Here is a 14,332-nt window from a genome sequence, read left to right as displayed (position 1 = left end):
ACATAGAATACTTGTTTTTCTTGAGATGCAAGCACAAATGGTTCATCTATGCATATGGTACATTCAAAATTCAAACACGTGAACTCATATTCATCCTTCTTTATTCCCCTTCCACTATTGATTACATCCCACCAATCACACTTGAATAAAATAACCCTATTTCCACCAAGGTAATGTAACTCAATTACATCAGTTAGCACACCATAGTAAGAAACATGACCAGGAATTGGGTTCTTATCTCTTGCACTTACAAAGCTTGATACCTCTGCGGTCACAACAACTCCACTATTTTGAGTTTTTTTTCCCTTTTCTCGTTCTCTTGTGTGAAATCTAAACCCATTAATGATGTATCCTCTATAACATGTAACGAATGTACTTGGTCCACGAGACAATGATAATATGTGTTCAGAAATTGGACCTTCATGTTGCATCTGTATAATCTATAGATTCAAATATAAGATGTTAATACATACATGTGTATTAGATAATAGAACAATTTATGTAGTGAATGAACTTACACATTCTTCAAACCAACTAATGAATTCTCTTCTGTGAATCAAATCTACATCTCGTGCACAAATACGAGGCTTAACCCTTATAAATTGCTTATGCTCTTTGATAAAAATGAAAAAATTAATTATAATGCTCACAAAGACCAAAATTAAATTTTTGTATGAGAATTAATATAAAGTTTTATTCAAATAAGTGTCTTACTCAATAAATGACGTCACTTCCTCACAATTAGTCAACACATATAAATGTGCTTGGGACCATTATTCTGTGCTAAGAACACGAGATGTTGACTTTCCTATTGTACGTCCCATGCATTTGAAAATGGTTAACCCTCCACCATTTGTTATGTTATTTTCAATGACATAATTTCTTTCTTCACGATCATGCTTCGTTTCAACATCATGCAAATATCTTGAATAAAAGGTTGTACATTCTTCTGGAATGTACCCCTCTGCAATAGAACCTTCTGGACGACTCTTATTACGGACATAAGACTTTAATGTACGTAAATACCTGTCATTCCATAACATGATAGATTTGTTTCATGAACTATACGAAACCTAATATACATAAGATTAATTGAATGAGAACATATCGCTCGATAGGATACATCCATCGATATTGCACTGGTCCAGCGATCTTTGCCTCACTTGCAAGATGAATAGGTAAATGCACCATAACATCAAAGAATTATGGAGGAAATATTCTTTCTAATTTGCAAAGTGTGACTACTATGTCATTCTCAAGGTGCTTTAATTGATCAGTCTTTAACACTTTAGAACACAACTGTTTGAAGAAACTACATAGTTCAACTATAATAGCACAAACATTCTTATGTAGAACTCCTCGAATTGCAAGTGGAAGAAGTTGTTGCATGAGAACATGACAATCATGAAACTCCAACCCAAATATCTTTCTTTCATTCACTTGTACACACCGAGAGATGTTAGAAGCATAACCAACTGGAACCTTTACTTCTTTAAAAAATTTACAGAATTCCTTTTTTTCATTTGAAGTTAGTGAATAGCATGCAGCAGGCAATATAACCCTATTCCCTCTTTGTATGGGGTGAAGTTGATCTCTGATACCCATAGCTTGCAAGTCAAGACGACTATTGAAGTTATCCTTCGATTTACCATCGATACTCAACAAGGTGTCAACTATACTGTCACATATATTCTTTTCAATATGCATTACATCCAAATTGTGATGCAAAATGAGGGTTTTCCAATATGGCAATTGGAAAAAAAAATGCTTTTTTTTTTCCAATTGTGCTCAAGTTCAACATGTTCTCTTTTTCTTTTTGCTGATATCTTATTTTTTGATGTCTTCCCTAAAGTAATATGTTCCATTCCATCTAATTGATGTAGAACATCTTCCCCATACAATTGTTTAGGTGTTGCTCTATGCTCTTCATTTCCATCAAAGGACTTTTTATCACGTCGAAATCTATGATCAATCTGCAAAAATCGACGATGACCCATGTAACACCATTTCCATCCGTTTTGTAATCGATATGAATAACAATCCTTATTACAAATAGGACAAGCAAATTTCCCTTTAGTACTCCAACCCGAAAGATTTGCATATGCAGGAAAATCATTGATGGTCCATAATATAGTTGCACGCATACAAAAATTTTGTTTTGTTGAAGCATCATATGTTTCAACTCCAACCTCCCATAAGTCATTCAACTCATTTATCAATGGTTGTAAGTATATGTCAATGTCATTCCCAGGTGCAGTTGGACCAAGAATAAGTAGTGACAACATGAAGAATGTTTGTTTCATACACATCCAAGGTGGTAAGCTGTATGGAATAAGAACCACCGGCCACATACTGTATTAAATTGACATATTCCTAAAAGGATTGAACCCATCACTTGCTAAACTGAGCCTAACATTTCGAGGTTCTAGCGCAAATGAAGGGTGTACATTATCAAAGTTTTTCCAAGCCAAAGAGTCCACTGGATGCCTCATCATCTCACCTTCCATGCGACCATCAACATGTCATTTCATGTGAGAAGTTGTCTTAGATGACATATATAACCTTTGAAGCCTTGGTTTTAAGGGAAAATAACGCAAGACCTTAGCAGGAATTTTCTTTTTCTTTACTGACTTAGTGAACTCATCTGTAGAATGATCATCACTTGATTTCCATCTGGAGACACCACAAACAACACACTCATTTGCATTTGCATGCTCTTTTGAATACAACATGCAATCTGAGGGCCATGCATCAATTTTGATATAATGAAGGCCAAGGTCACGAAGTATTTTTTTTGCTTCATAATAGTTGCTTGGCAATGTCTCACCCTCAGGAAGTGCCTCCTTCAACAATTCAAGCAACATTACAAAGGACTTATTGTTCCATCCATTAAGACACTTCATATGAAATAATCTTATGATAAAAGACAACTTTGTGAATTTTTTACACCCTAGATATAGTTCGTGATCTGCTTCTCTTAACAAATTATAAAATTTGTTTGCATCCTTATTTGGTTTTTCAAACTCCTCATGCACATGTGGACTTTGTTCAGATTCCTCATTTGGCATTGACATTCCAAATGCATCATTTAACATTTCTTCCATCTCATCATGCATATCAGACTCATTAGTGCTAGTATTCGTAGGTTCACAAAACTCATATTTCCCATGCATCAACCATCGCACATAATTTCTAGCTATCCCATTGTCCAACAAATGGTCATACATGATTTCTCGCTTCTGCATAACACAATTATTGCAACGAATGCAAGGACATGGGAGCATTTCTTTACCAGGTGCATTGGTAAAGGCAAAATCTAAGAACTCCAAAACTTCTTTATAATATTTACTACTTACTCTTGACTTCTGCATCCAACTCTTATCTATTGGCATTTTTCTCGTACTTCCGCAAATTAAACCCTTCAATCACATAACAATGAATCTTCATATCAACTTATAATGAATGTGATATGTTTTTTATCATCTCAAACTCCTATATTTGGTAGTGGTTCCTTTCCCATTTAGAAATACATAATCCCTATGAATCAATCACTGACATGCTTAGTTTCATTTTGATAAAATTTCGGCAGCATTTCCCCATAGTTCTCCAAGTACACGAATTGGCTAAGGTATAAACATACTATTAGTTAGCTTAACTAAGCTACTAACAATATGTCACCTTGTCCAAATATGCACCCAGAGAACAAGGGGAATCACTATCAAATCTTATCAATATGCTAAAGCATAAGCGTGTGATTTCATAGATATTATGTATTTCCAAACTGTCCAAACGGACAATTCAAGCATCATTTGCAGACAATTCTACCAATCATATACAAAACATATAGGTTGAAAACTTGAATATGACCACAATAAATAATCATATCCACACGTCTACAACTTATATGTTTTTAATATATGATAAAAGAGACATTTGTCAAGCAAGGATACTTGAACGGGAATTCTAGGGTTTTCTAAAATGAAAATGAGTAAATGATAAAATTAATGACAAATAATATTAGAAAAGAAATAGATAAAAACACACAATGAGACTAACACATTCGATAATTTATATAAATGAATTACTAATATTTCTATTGCATAAAATCAACGAGCGTTAGTTCACAGATAACAATAATAAAATATAAAATCATAGATAAGGCCTCACAATAGATGCAACATATGCATATTTTAGATCATGAAGTAACAAAAGGGTAAGGTATAAATAAGATGAAACAAAACAAAAATTTTCTTAATTTTCTAATTTGGGTGCAAAACAAAAAATTTCTAAATATTCCTATTCTTTTTCTAGAATAGGTCTGATACTGTTTTTTTTTTTTTAAATAAAAAATGGTTTTTGTTGAGAAGTTGTTTTGGAAGTAGGATATTATTTGAGAGTATATTTAATTAAAAATATTATATAAGTTTACTATCTTTAAACTTTAAAAACTAATTACTTTATTTTAAATATAAAAAAAAGACAACTTAAAATTAAATCATAAAAAGAAATATATAAATTTGAGAATAGATTTTACTTGCATCACTTTTAAAATTTTTATTTTTTATTTTTTACTTTTGACAATAATTAAAAATGTAAATATTTCACTAAAGTCAAGCATGGTTTAATTAATAGTTCTTAAATTATATTTGGGAATTCAAAGATAAAAAAAAAAATTATTTTCTCCATCTATTTTTCATGAAGGTACATACAATATAATTAATAGTTCTTAAATTATAGTTTTTTTTATCTACTTTCTATTTTTTTTTTATCTACTTAAAATATCATGAATTTTAGATTATAATATATATGCAGATTCATATATAAACCCAACTTTTATAAATAATTCATTTAAAAATATTGTGAAATGCATTTTTTCATAAGTCATATAATTATTTCCTTAAAATATCATGAATTTTAGATTATAATATATAATGTGTAGCTCATGTGGATTGGGGGGGTTTGGTTGATTGCCAACTCAAACTCTATCCAAAAAAAAAAAATTATATATATGTATATATTAAAGGAATTTGGAATCAATGAAAATTAAATGTATTCGATCAAAATTTTAATAAATCGCTATAGGAAATTTTATCTAATCTAATTTATTACCTAAATTCAATTCAAACTTTTTTTTTTCTTTTTTTCTTTTTTAAAGAAAAGTGGATTTTGACTCATTTATTTTTAAAAATATATAAAAAAATAAAAAATAATTATTTGTATATATAAAATAAAATATCTACTTGTATCTCTTATTTGTATCTCGACGCCTATAAAATAGTTGCCAATTAAGCTAATCAATAATCCATCCTTTATTATTTTATTCATTTCATAATTCTAATTTATAAAATTTCTTTAATCATGTAAGTTTGGATGCATTGAGGGATTTACTTTAACTTTAATTAATCCACCATTGCAATCCAGTTTGCACCACCATTGTAAATTTCTTTATTTATTTTAGGATGGAAATGATTTGACTATGACATTATGTCATGCCACATGGAAAATCATTAAATTTTAGGGGACTTACGGTGGGAGCTATTACATACTTAAGTTTCATTCTATATTATTAATTGTATAATGAATTTATTTAGAAAGAATTATGATTCAAAATTTTTAATAGCATGTTTGATAATTAATTTTAAAAAGAGTTTTATAAAAGAGTTTTAATAATTATGTTTAATAAAACAAAAGAATATTTAAAATTTTAAAATATTTTAAAAATAAATTTTATGTATAATATTTTATTTTATATATTTATATAATTATTTTTTAAAACAGTTATTTGTATACAAACTTTTCCATAATTATTTGTATCTCTTATTATATAATTAATAGTTCTTAAATTATAATTTTTTTTTATCTATTTTCTATTTTTTTTTTTATCTACTTAAAATATCATGGATTTTAGATAGTTGGTAATATGAGTTTCCAAAGCTAAAAAAATATTATTGAAAAGGCAATTTAAAATTGTCTTTTAAAATTTTTTTTAATATTTAATTGAAAAGGCAATTTCCTAATACAGTTAATGGGTATCATAAAATTTAAAATAATTTTTAGGACTATCTTAAAAAATATTTGTTTAAATTACCATATCCTTAACTAAAGTGTGACATATGGTATAAAAATTATCTTACGTGGAAAATAATATTCATAAAGGTGATGTGTCTTAATTGTATGACTATTATATTTGATATACAAATAAAATATTTAAAATTTTGTAAAATATTATTGTTTGTGAGACTCATAAATAGGACAAAAAAAAATGATATATAGTCTTTGGTGGGTAAGGATCAAATTTTATTAGTTATATTATTTACAAACGTGGAGTGTGAAATATATAGTTTTAATCCATATCAACATGTTCACAAACTCAAAACTATAGAAATAAAGAAAAAGCAACATTGTTGAAAACTAATCAAATTAGGAATGCAACACAATAATTAAACCCAATGGAAATAGACAATTGAAGAGAATACAACACACACAAAAGAAAATTTTTTTCATTACACAGTAACAATGGAAGTAAACCCAATAACAATGAAATCAGAATTAAATCATAGAAAAAATAGAGAGAAATTGTACCTTGGGAAGTAATTAAGTGTGGTTTATCAAGTTTTTCAAGTTTCAAAATTATCAAGTTTAAAATTTAAAAATTTTATATTATCAAGCTTATCAAGTTTTAAAATTTTAAAATTTTATATTAGAAATTTATCAAGTTCTATATTTTAAAATTTTAATAGTTAAACATGTTTAGTAAATTTAAGTTTACTAAAAAAGAAATAACTGGTCTTAATGATGTTAATATTAATGATGATAAAATTTAATAAAATCTTCTAATAATAACTTATCTTATTATAAAACCTATTATTTATCATATATAAAATGTTCTTTTTCTAAAATAATTCAAAGGTATAGGTAATGTTTGCTAACGAGCCTTTAATTATAACAGTTTTTTATTCTTAATAATAAATAAATAAGTAAGTAAACCATAGAGGGGAAACAATTTTTTGTTCTTAAAAACAAAAAATAAGATATTTTTAAAAAATATTGATATCTTTAGTTATCTTAAATTGTTTTCACTTATTAGAGTAAAAGATATTTTCAAAAATAATTATATAAATACAAAGAATAATTAAAAATAAAATATAAAATATAAAATTTATTTTTTAAACATATTTAAAAACATAAAAAATATATTAAGAATATTATAGGTTTCTAAATCGACTTTTATTTTAAAATACATCCGCAAACAAATTTTTAAAAATGTTTTAAAAAACCGTTTTTGTATAACTATTTTTGAAAATGTCAAAATACTTCACAAACAAAACTATAATTTATTAGTATTTTTGTGGGCCTTAGGTGCTAGGAAATGTTACATGTGCATCCTACTCATACTCTATCTTCATTATTTTCAGTCACGTGTCCATTTATATCTTATACCAATCTATTATTATTTTATCATATGGTATCATTTTTTCATATTTAATGATATTAAGTTCTACCTTATCCCATATGCTTGTAGCTTAATTTCATCATACATTTGGACAACAGAATTTCAGACTTCCATTTGGTACTAAATATAATAAACATAAACAGAGAATGGTGCATTTAAGAATATTTTTCCATGAATTTTAACTTTATAAATTTGTTAATTTTACAAATTTAAGAATTATAAAAGTTTGGAACTTTTATTTTTAATCATAAACAAAGAATATTATTTTTGTAGTTATAAACTGTTTCTGTATTGCAAAAATCATAAAGATTAAAAAATATTTTATGATTGAAAATTAAATAAAACTATAAACAATTTTACTAGTAATTGTTCATAGTAAAATTTAGTTATCACGACTATTGATACTTTAAATATAATAAGAATTATTTATCATATATAAAATCAAAATTGTTTTTTAATTTGCTAACTCACTTGCATTTAAACTTTTTATCAAATAATATCAAATTGAATCATCATATTTTTAAACTAACATATTAAACTTTATTTTGCTTCTTATTAAAACATTAATCATAACAAGGAAATTAAATAATTTTAACTAAAGAAAAATAGGTAACACACTAATTTATTTCTTAACTTAAAAAAAATATAGTAATATAACTTTAAACTTTTTATAATTAATAAGAACTATTATTATTACTATTAATGATAATTTCTATTTTTGATATATATATATATATATATATATATATATATATATATATATATATATATATATATAATTTTCTAAAAAATTATAATAGGTAACCCAAAAAATGGTTTAAAATAAATAATAGACTTTTGGTCACGATTATGTAAACCCGTGACCATAGGTTCAAAATATTTAAAATAAACCTCTATGCATTTGGTCACGATCATGAGAAATTCGTGACTATAGGTTCCCCTACAGTCACGGTCAATCAATGGCGTGACTAAAAGTCACAAATTATATATATGGTCACAGTTTCACAAAAAACCATGACTAAAACATCTTTTCGTTACACTTTTTGTCACGGATGATAAAATTACCATGACTAAAATTATTGACGCCAAAATTTCCCTCCATAAATTTACAAATAGTCACGGTTTCAAATAAATCCGTGACTAAAATACCCTCTCATCAATCCTTTTGGTGACGATTGATAAAATCATCGTGACTAAACATGTTTTTTTTCACATTAACACATATAGTCACAACTTTATCCTGGCCGTGACAAAATGATATCTTTGGTCACTATATTTGTGGCCGTGACTAAAGATTCATCATTAAAAACCTATTTTTTTTGTAGTGAGGGTCCCTAACCAATCTTCTGAGAATCCTCAATACCAAATCACTTTTCTAAAACTGTCTAGGCTTGACTTGTTTCCTGAATGCACAAGTCATCTTCATTTTATAAGCCTGAACATGATCTGTTGCCCTGAATCTCCTTTCATAAAAAGGTTAAGTTAATCAAATTGAGCCTAAGCCCACTCTATCTTAGAAATCTGTTGCTCCAAAACTATTCTCAATGAACCCATCTCTATTTCAATGGGCAAAACGACCTCCATATTGTATACCAAATAGTAAGGTGTAGCTCCTATAGAGGTGCAAAAAAAAGTATGATATGCCTACAAAGCAAAAATGAGTTTCTTTGACCAATCTCGAGAAGTCTCAATCATCTTCCTCAAAATCCTTTTAATGTTCTTATTCACAACCTCTATTCCCCATTAGTCTATGGCCTGTATACAAAAGATTTGTTATGCTATATGTCATGCTTCTGTAACAAAGTGTTAACCTCAGCCTGAAAACGTACTTATCTATCTAAAATCAGCTCATGAGGTACCCCATAACGACAAATGATATGTGATCTAATGAAACTAGCAAATCTAGCAGATATCAACTTTGCATATGATGCAGCCTCCACCCACTTAGTGGAGTAATTGACAACAACAAAGATGAACTCATGGCCATTGGAAGCCTTTGGTGAAATCTTCCCAATAATATCAATGTCTTATATAGAAAACGACCATGGTGAGGTTAATGCATGCAAATATGATGGTGGCACATGAATATCGACACTAATTTCCTTAACATCAGGAGTGAGGGCCTTGGAACACGTGATGAACCAGTTCATATTCAAATAGAATGTGCCCAATCAAGGCCAAATCACCTACAATTGTTTTGATAGACTGCATGTACTCTAAAACATTTTCCTTTCTTTGTTGGTCTTAGAGATAATGTCCTTAAGAGTGAGGTAGTGTTTTCTTGACCTGTTAGCACAGGTTTCCTTGAGTTTAACCCATGCTTGTGTTGTTGTCTCTACTCCGCTTAGAGATGGCTAAATTACAAACATTGATGATGATAGGATTGCATGCCGAATAAGAGAATTTTAATGAAGCCACCTACAATTATTTGAATTGACAAAGGTTTTTTCTTCGTCTATGATGGTTCTTGGTGAACATGGGAATCATCCATCTAGATATCCATCTAGGTCATAACCCAACATCAAGGTTTCAAATTGGGTTTTCCATGCTTGAGAAGTTGGTCAGGGTATGTTTGAGGGGTAAATGGGTTGCAGTGTTTATGATGATTACATCACCTACAAGGGAAGTAGAATCAGTTGTGATGGGTAGATTTGTTGTCTTGGTGATGGAGGATTCAATGTTGTTGATATTTGGCATTGTGGTTTGAAAGATTAGAAGATAGGTTGATAGAAAAGAGAGGCAGAGAAGTGAACAAAGGGAAATGATCGGTCTCATTAGAAAAATAGCTCTGATACCAAATGAATGTCAGAGGATTGATAAAAACTTGTGTATTTCATTGTATTATGGGTATATTATATAAACATATAAGAGAGGTAAAAAGGAAGTTTGTTATACAAGTCCCCGAATCATGGGTCATTTTCCCCATTATTGTGCTAAAGGTTAATGGTAAGATAGCAAATATCAAGAATTGTTTTCCTTATGAGTGTTGATTTCCTTATCAGAAAGTCGCCATTATTTATAAGTAAAATTAAGGAATTAAATTTAAAATTCCAAATATTTGATTTGCTTAATTGAAAGAATTTGACATTTGATTTTAGCAACTTGTCTCATTTATTACAAAATATTTATTTTTAATTTTCTTTTAATATCAAATGAAAGATTTGTTTCTTTTTGTTTATGAAATTTGTCAATAATAGAATTTTTATTTTAAATTTTCTTTTAACTTCAATTGAAAATGTTGTTTATATTTTATAAGACTTAATTTTGAAAATTTTCAAATTTTACCATGTGTTTCTAATGTGTATGACTCATCACTCGTCAAGCTCAAATTTCCTTGAACTAAGGAGCCATAATTTTGAAAAATAAATTAGTGATAATTTAATCTATTAAAATTGTGTATGTTTACAACAAATAAATTACCTATAAAAAAATGAAAAGTTTATACAAAGACCTTTTTTTTTTGTTTAATCATGAAAGTCAAAATAAAAAGAACTAAGAGAGGATGAAGGGATTATTTTATGACGTAAACGTAATATTTTGTAATATTTAATGTATTTAAGATTATCGTCTCAACATAAAAATGTAATATTAAGTTGTTATCAAAATGGAAATTCTTTACATATTTTAATGTAGTAATTAAAATTAAAATTATTGAATTACTAAAAATTTAATTGGGAAAAGTGGGTTTTGAGTCTTTTGACTCACTAATTTGAAAAAACAAGAAAAAAAAGGAAAAAAGAACTCCAACTTTTATAAATGAGTTTTATTTTCATTTATTTAAAAATATTAAAAAATATATATATTTTTTCATAACTTAAATAATTATTTCTTGGAATAACCCTTTACTTGTGATGTTAATAACACCAATTAACATTTTTTTTCCATTTTTTACCATGAGAATTGATTTGAGATTAATAAAATAAGAAATTTTAAAAATAAAAAATAAAACTAAAACTAAAAAAAAACTTTAAAGCTAAAAATATAAAAATAAAATATTATTTATTTTTATTTTATTTTTTTGGTTTTTAATTGTATTTAATTTTTATGTATTTTAGTTTTAATTGTATTTTTAATTTTAAAAATTTCTTATTTTATTGTTGATGTCAAATAACAAATTTTTTATTCAATTTTATTAAAAAAAAAAAAATGAGAATCAGAGAATTTATATAATACAAGACATAAAATCATTATTAACTAGATGATTAGAAATATTTTATTTATCACTTGAGGATGTTGGAGAATTTTTTCACAATGATTTGTATATCATATTGTATAATAAACAATTTATAATGTATTTATTTATAAAATATTTTTATCAAATTAAAATGATAAATGAATTTTAGATAATTTTATTTAATACTGTCAAGTAAAAGGGTATTTCAGGAAATAATTATTTCACTTGTGAAAAAGCCTGAGTAATGAAATAGATGTCTTTCTGATCAAGTTTTTGCGGTCTCAGGAGAAGGGTTGCCCGCCCTAAAGATGATGATATTTCTCTCAGTAGTGCATATATTTTAAAATATTTTTAAATGAATGAAGATAAAATTGATTTATAAAAGTTGATGTTATTTTATTTATATATATATATTTCAAATTAGTGAGTAAAAACTCACTTTTCCGATTTTATTTTAACCATTAGAGTCCAAATAGAAGGACCAACTGAGAATGAGTTAAAAATCTTTTGCAAGAAAGGCTAAAATGAAAGTATCTAAAAAATTGACATAAATTTTATATAACACCAACCTTATAATTTTGAAGATGTGGTAAATGCAATTAAATAATATCTTCACAATATAATTAAATCAATTAATATTTTGATAAGAAAGTATTAAATTAAAGAATTAATTAGTTAAAATAGATGAAATAATCTTTATATTTATAAATTTAACATCTTCCATGTTTTTACTGGAAGAGTAACCCATTTTTGATATAAATGCCCTTAACTATTTTAAGTATTTACACGTAAGGATTAAAAGAAAGTGTTATTTTTACCAGAAAAGAACGAGGGTGTTTTTGTCAAGATGTGACCAAAAAAAGATGAAGGGTTAAATTTCCAAAATTGGGTTTCCAATGACCCTTTTAATAAAAAATTAATTAGTTAAAAATGATTAAATAATCCTTATATTTGTGAATTTAGACTCTTTCCGGTTTTTGCTTGAAAAAGAATTTATTTTTGACATAAATGACCCTTTATTATTTCAAGTATTTACATTTAGGTTTTTAAATGATTTTGTCAAAATGTGACCAAAAAAATGGAGGGGTTAGATTTCCAAAATTGGGTTTCCAATGGGCCTTTCAATCAAATAACATAAATTAAATATGGATGGAATGATTGAAAGTATGCTACTATTAGCATTAAAATGAATGAATATGAAAAATAAAATTAAAAAAAATGACATATTTATTATATAATTAAACTGACAATAATAGTAACGGGTGAATTACATATGGATTAGAAATGAGCTTACTTACAGCCCAATAGTTTAAAACTGGGCCGGCCCAGGCCCAACCCATTATCTCCTGACCCTTTCTAAACTCACATCGTACACTGTTTTAGGGTTTGCTTCCAGCACCAGAAGTCCCGTTCGCTGTTGGCACAAAAGCATTCAATCATTGCTTCTCGAAACGCGGCGTTTGGATCAATCTTTGGGTTCAAGGTACTGATCCAATCTCTTTTTCCAATTCAACCGATCGGATTCTAGCTTTGCTACAATGTTTGGATGCTGAGAAAATAATGAGAAAGTCCCAGAAAATTTTGCATCTTAATTTTTCCACCAGATAGGGCTCAAGAATACAGAAACTGCTACTTTACCTAAAACTCATATGACCGTTTGGCCTAGTTGATCTGAGTTTTTATTTATTTGTTTGTTTTGGATTTTTGCCAGCAAATAAAGTTAGAGAGTTGCATAGGAATCAAAATGTGATTTCTTTTATTTTTCTTCATTTTTTTGGTAACCAAACAGAGGGTCGGATTTCACTCTGAGTTTGTTCTATAGCTTGAAATTTTGAATTCTAGGGTTTCTCCTTGAACAGCCGTGGAACCATATCGAGTTTGGATTACAACTCAGACGGACATAATAGGATTAGCGCGGGAAGAAAAAAGTCTACAAACTCTTCCTTCATTTATGTATGGAATAGATCTTCAGTATACTTATTTACTTACTTAGCCTATGCCTGATTTATTGCTTTTTGGTACAGTATATAGGGTTGAATTGCTGCTTTGAGATTTGGAGTTGAATTCTGTATAATGGGTAGAAAGAATAGTAGTGAATCTGAGGATGATTCAAAGGATCGAAGAGATAAACATAGACACAGTAGTAAAAGGGATACTGAGGCTAATGGGGATAGGCGGCATAGACGTCATGGGGATGAAAGTGAATTATCAGATTCTGACAAGAAGAATAGGAGTAGACGCCATGAGAGGAGAGATGAGAAGGATGTTAGGGGTAGGGATAGAAGGCAGGAAAAGGAACATCGTGAGCGGAAGGAACGTGTTAGAAGTTCAGATGAAGATGACAGGCGGGTTGAGAGGGAGAGGGGCAGGCGAGACAAAGTGAAAACCCATCAGCGGGAGCGCCTGGATTCACAGGATGAAGATGATAGGGAAGGACACAAGAGATCAGAGCAGCGGAGGGAAAGGACTGGTGATGATGAGCATAGAGGGTACAGAAACGACCATGATCGTAGATATCTGAAAGACAGAAGAGGTAAAAAGGAAGGTGAACATCGAGAGGATAGGGTTTTCCAAGAGAAGGAGAAGGAGGAGGGAGAAGTCAGGGAAGACAACTCAAAATCTCAAAAACAATCAACTTTGCAGGGAAGCAGTTTGAATGCTGATGTTTCGAACTGGGGGAGAAGTGGAGGTGTTTACATTCCCCC

The 14,332-nt window shown here is 28.5% G+C and overlaps 1 protein-coding gene across 1 annotated transcript in view; it reads left to right on the top strand.

Annotated features, from left to right (window-relative positions):
- The first annotated feature begins 13,003 nt into the window (after positions 1–13,003).
- LOC117932194 (pre-mRNA-splicing factor CWC22 homolog) overlaps positions 13,004–14,332 on the top strand; it is a 15,709-nt gene continuing 14,380 nt past the window's right edge. The window contains exons 1-2 of the mRNA XM_034853304.1: positions 13,004–13,110; positions 13,652–14,332. The exon at positions 13,652–14,332 is cut by the window's right edge and continues 343 nt beyond it. Of these exons, the coding sequence (XP_034709195.1) occupies positions 13,701–14,332 (632 nt within the window). The 5' untranslated portion in view covers positions 13,004–13,110; positions 13,652–13,700. The remainder of the gene's footprint in view (positions 13,111–13,651) is intronic.

Source organism: Vitis riparia, chromosome 15 (genome assembly GCF_004353265.1).
Source record: "Vitis riparia cultivar Riparia Gloire de Montpellier isolate 1030 chromosome 15, EGFV_Vit.rip_1.0, whole genome shotgun sequence".
Lineage (NCBI taxonomy): Eukaryota > Viridiplantae > Streptophyta > Magnoliopsida > Vitales > Vitaceae > Vitis > Vitis riparia.
The sequence above is the reverse complement of the archived record's forward strand: the minus strand, read 5'-3'. Positions and strand labels throughout refer to the sequence as shown.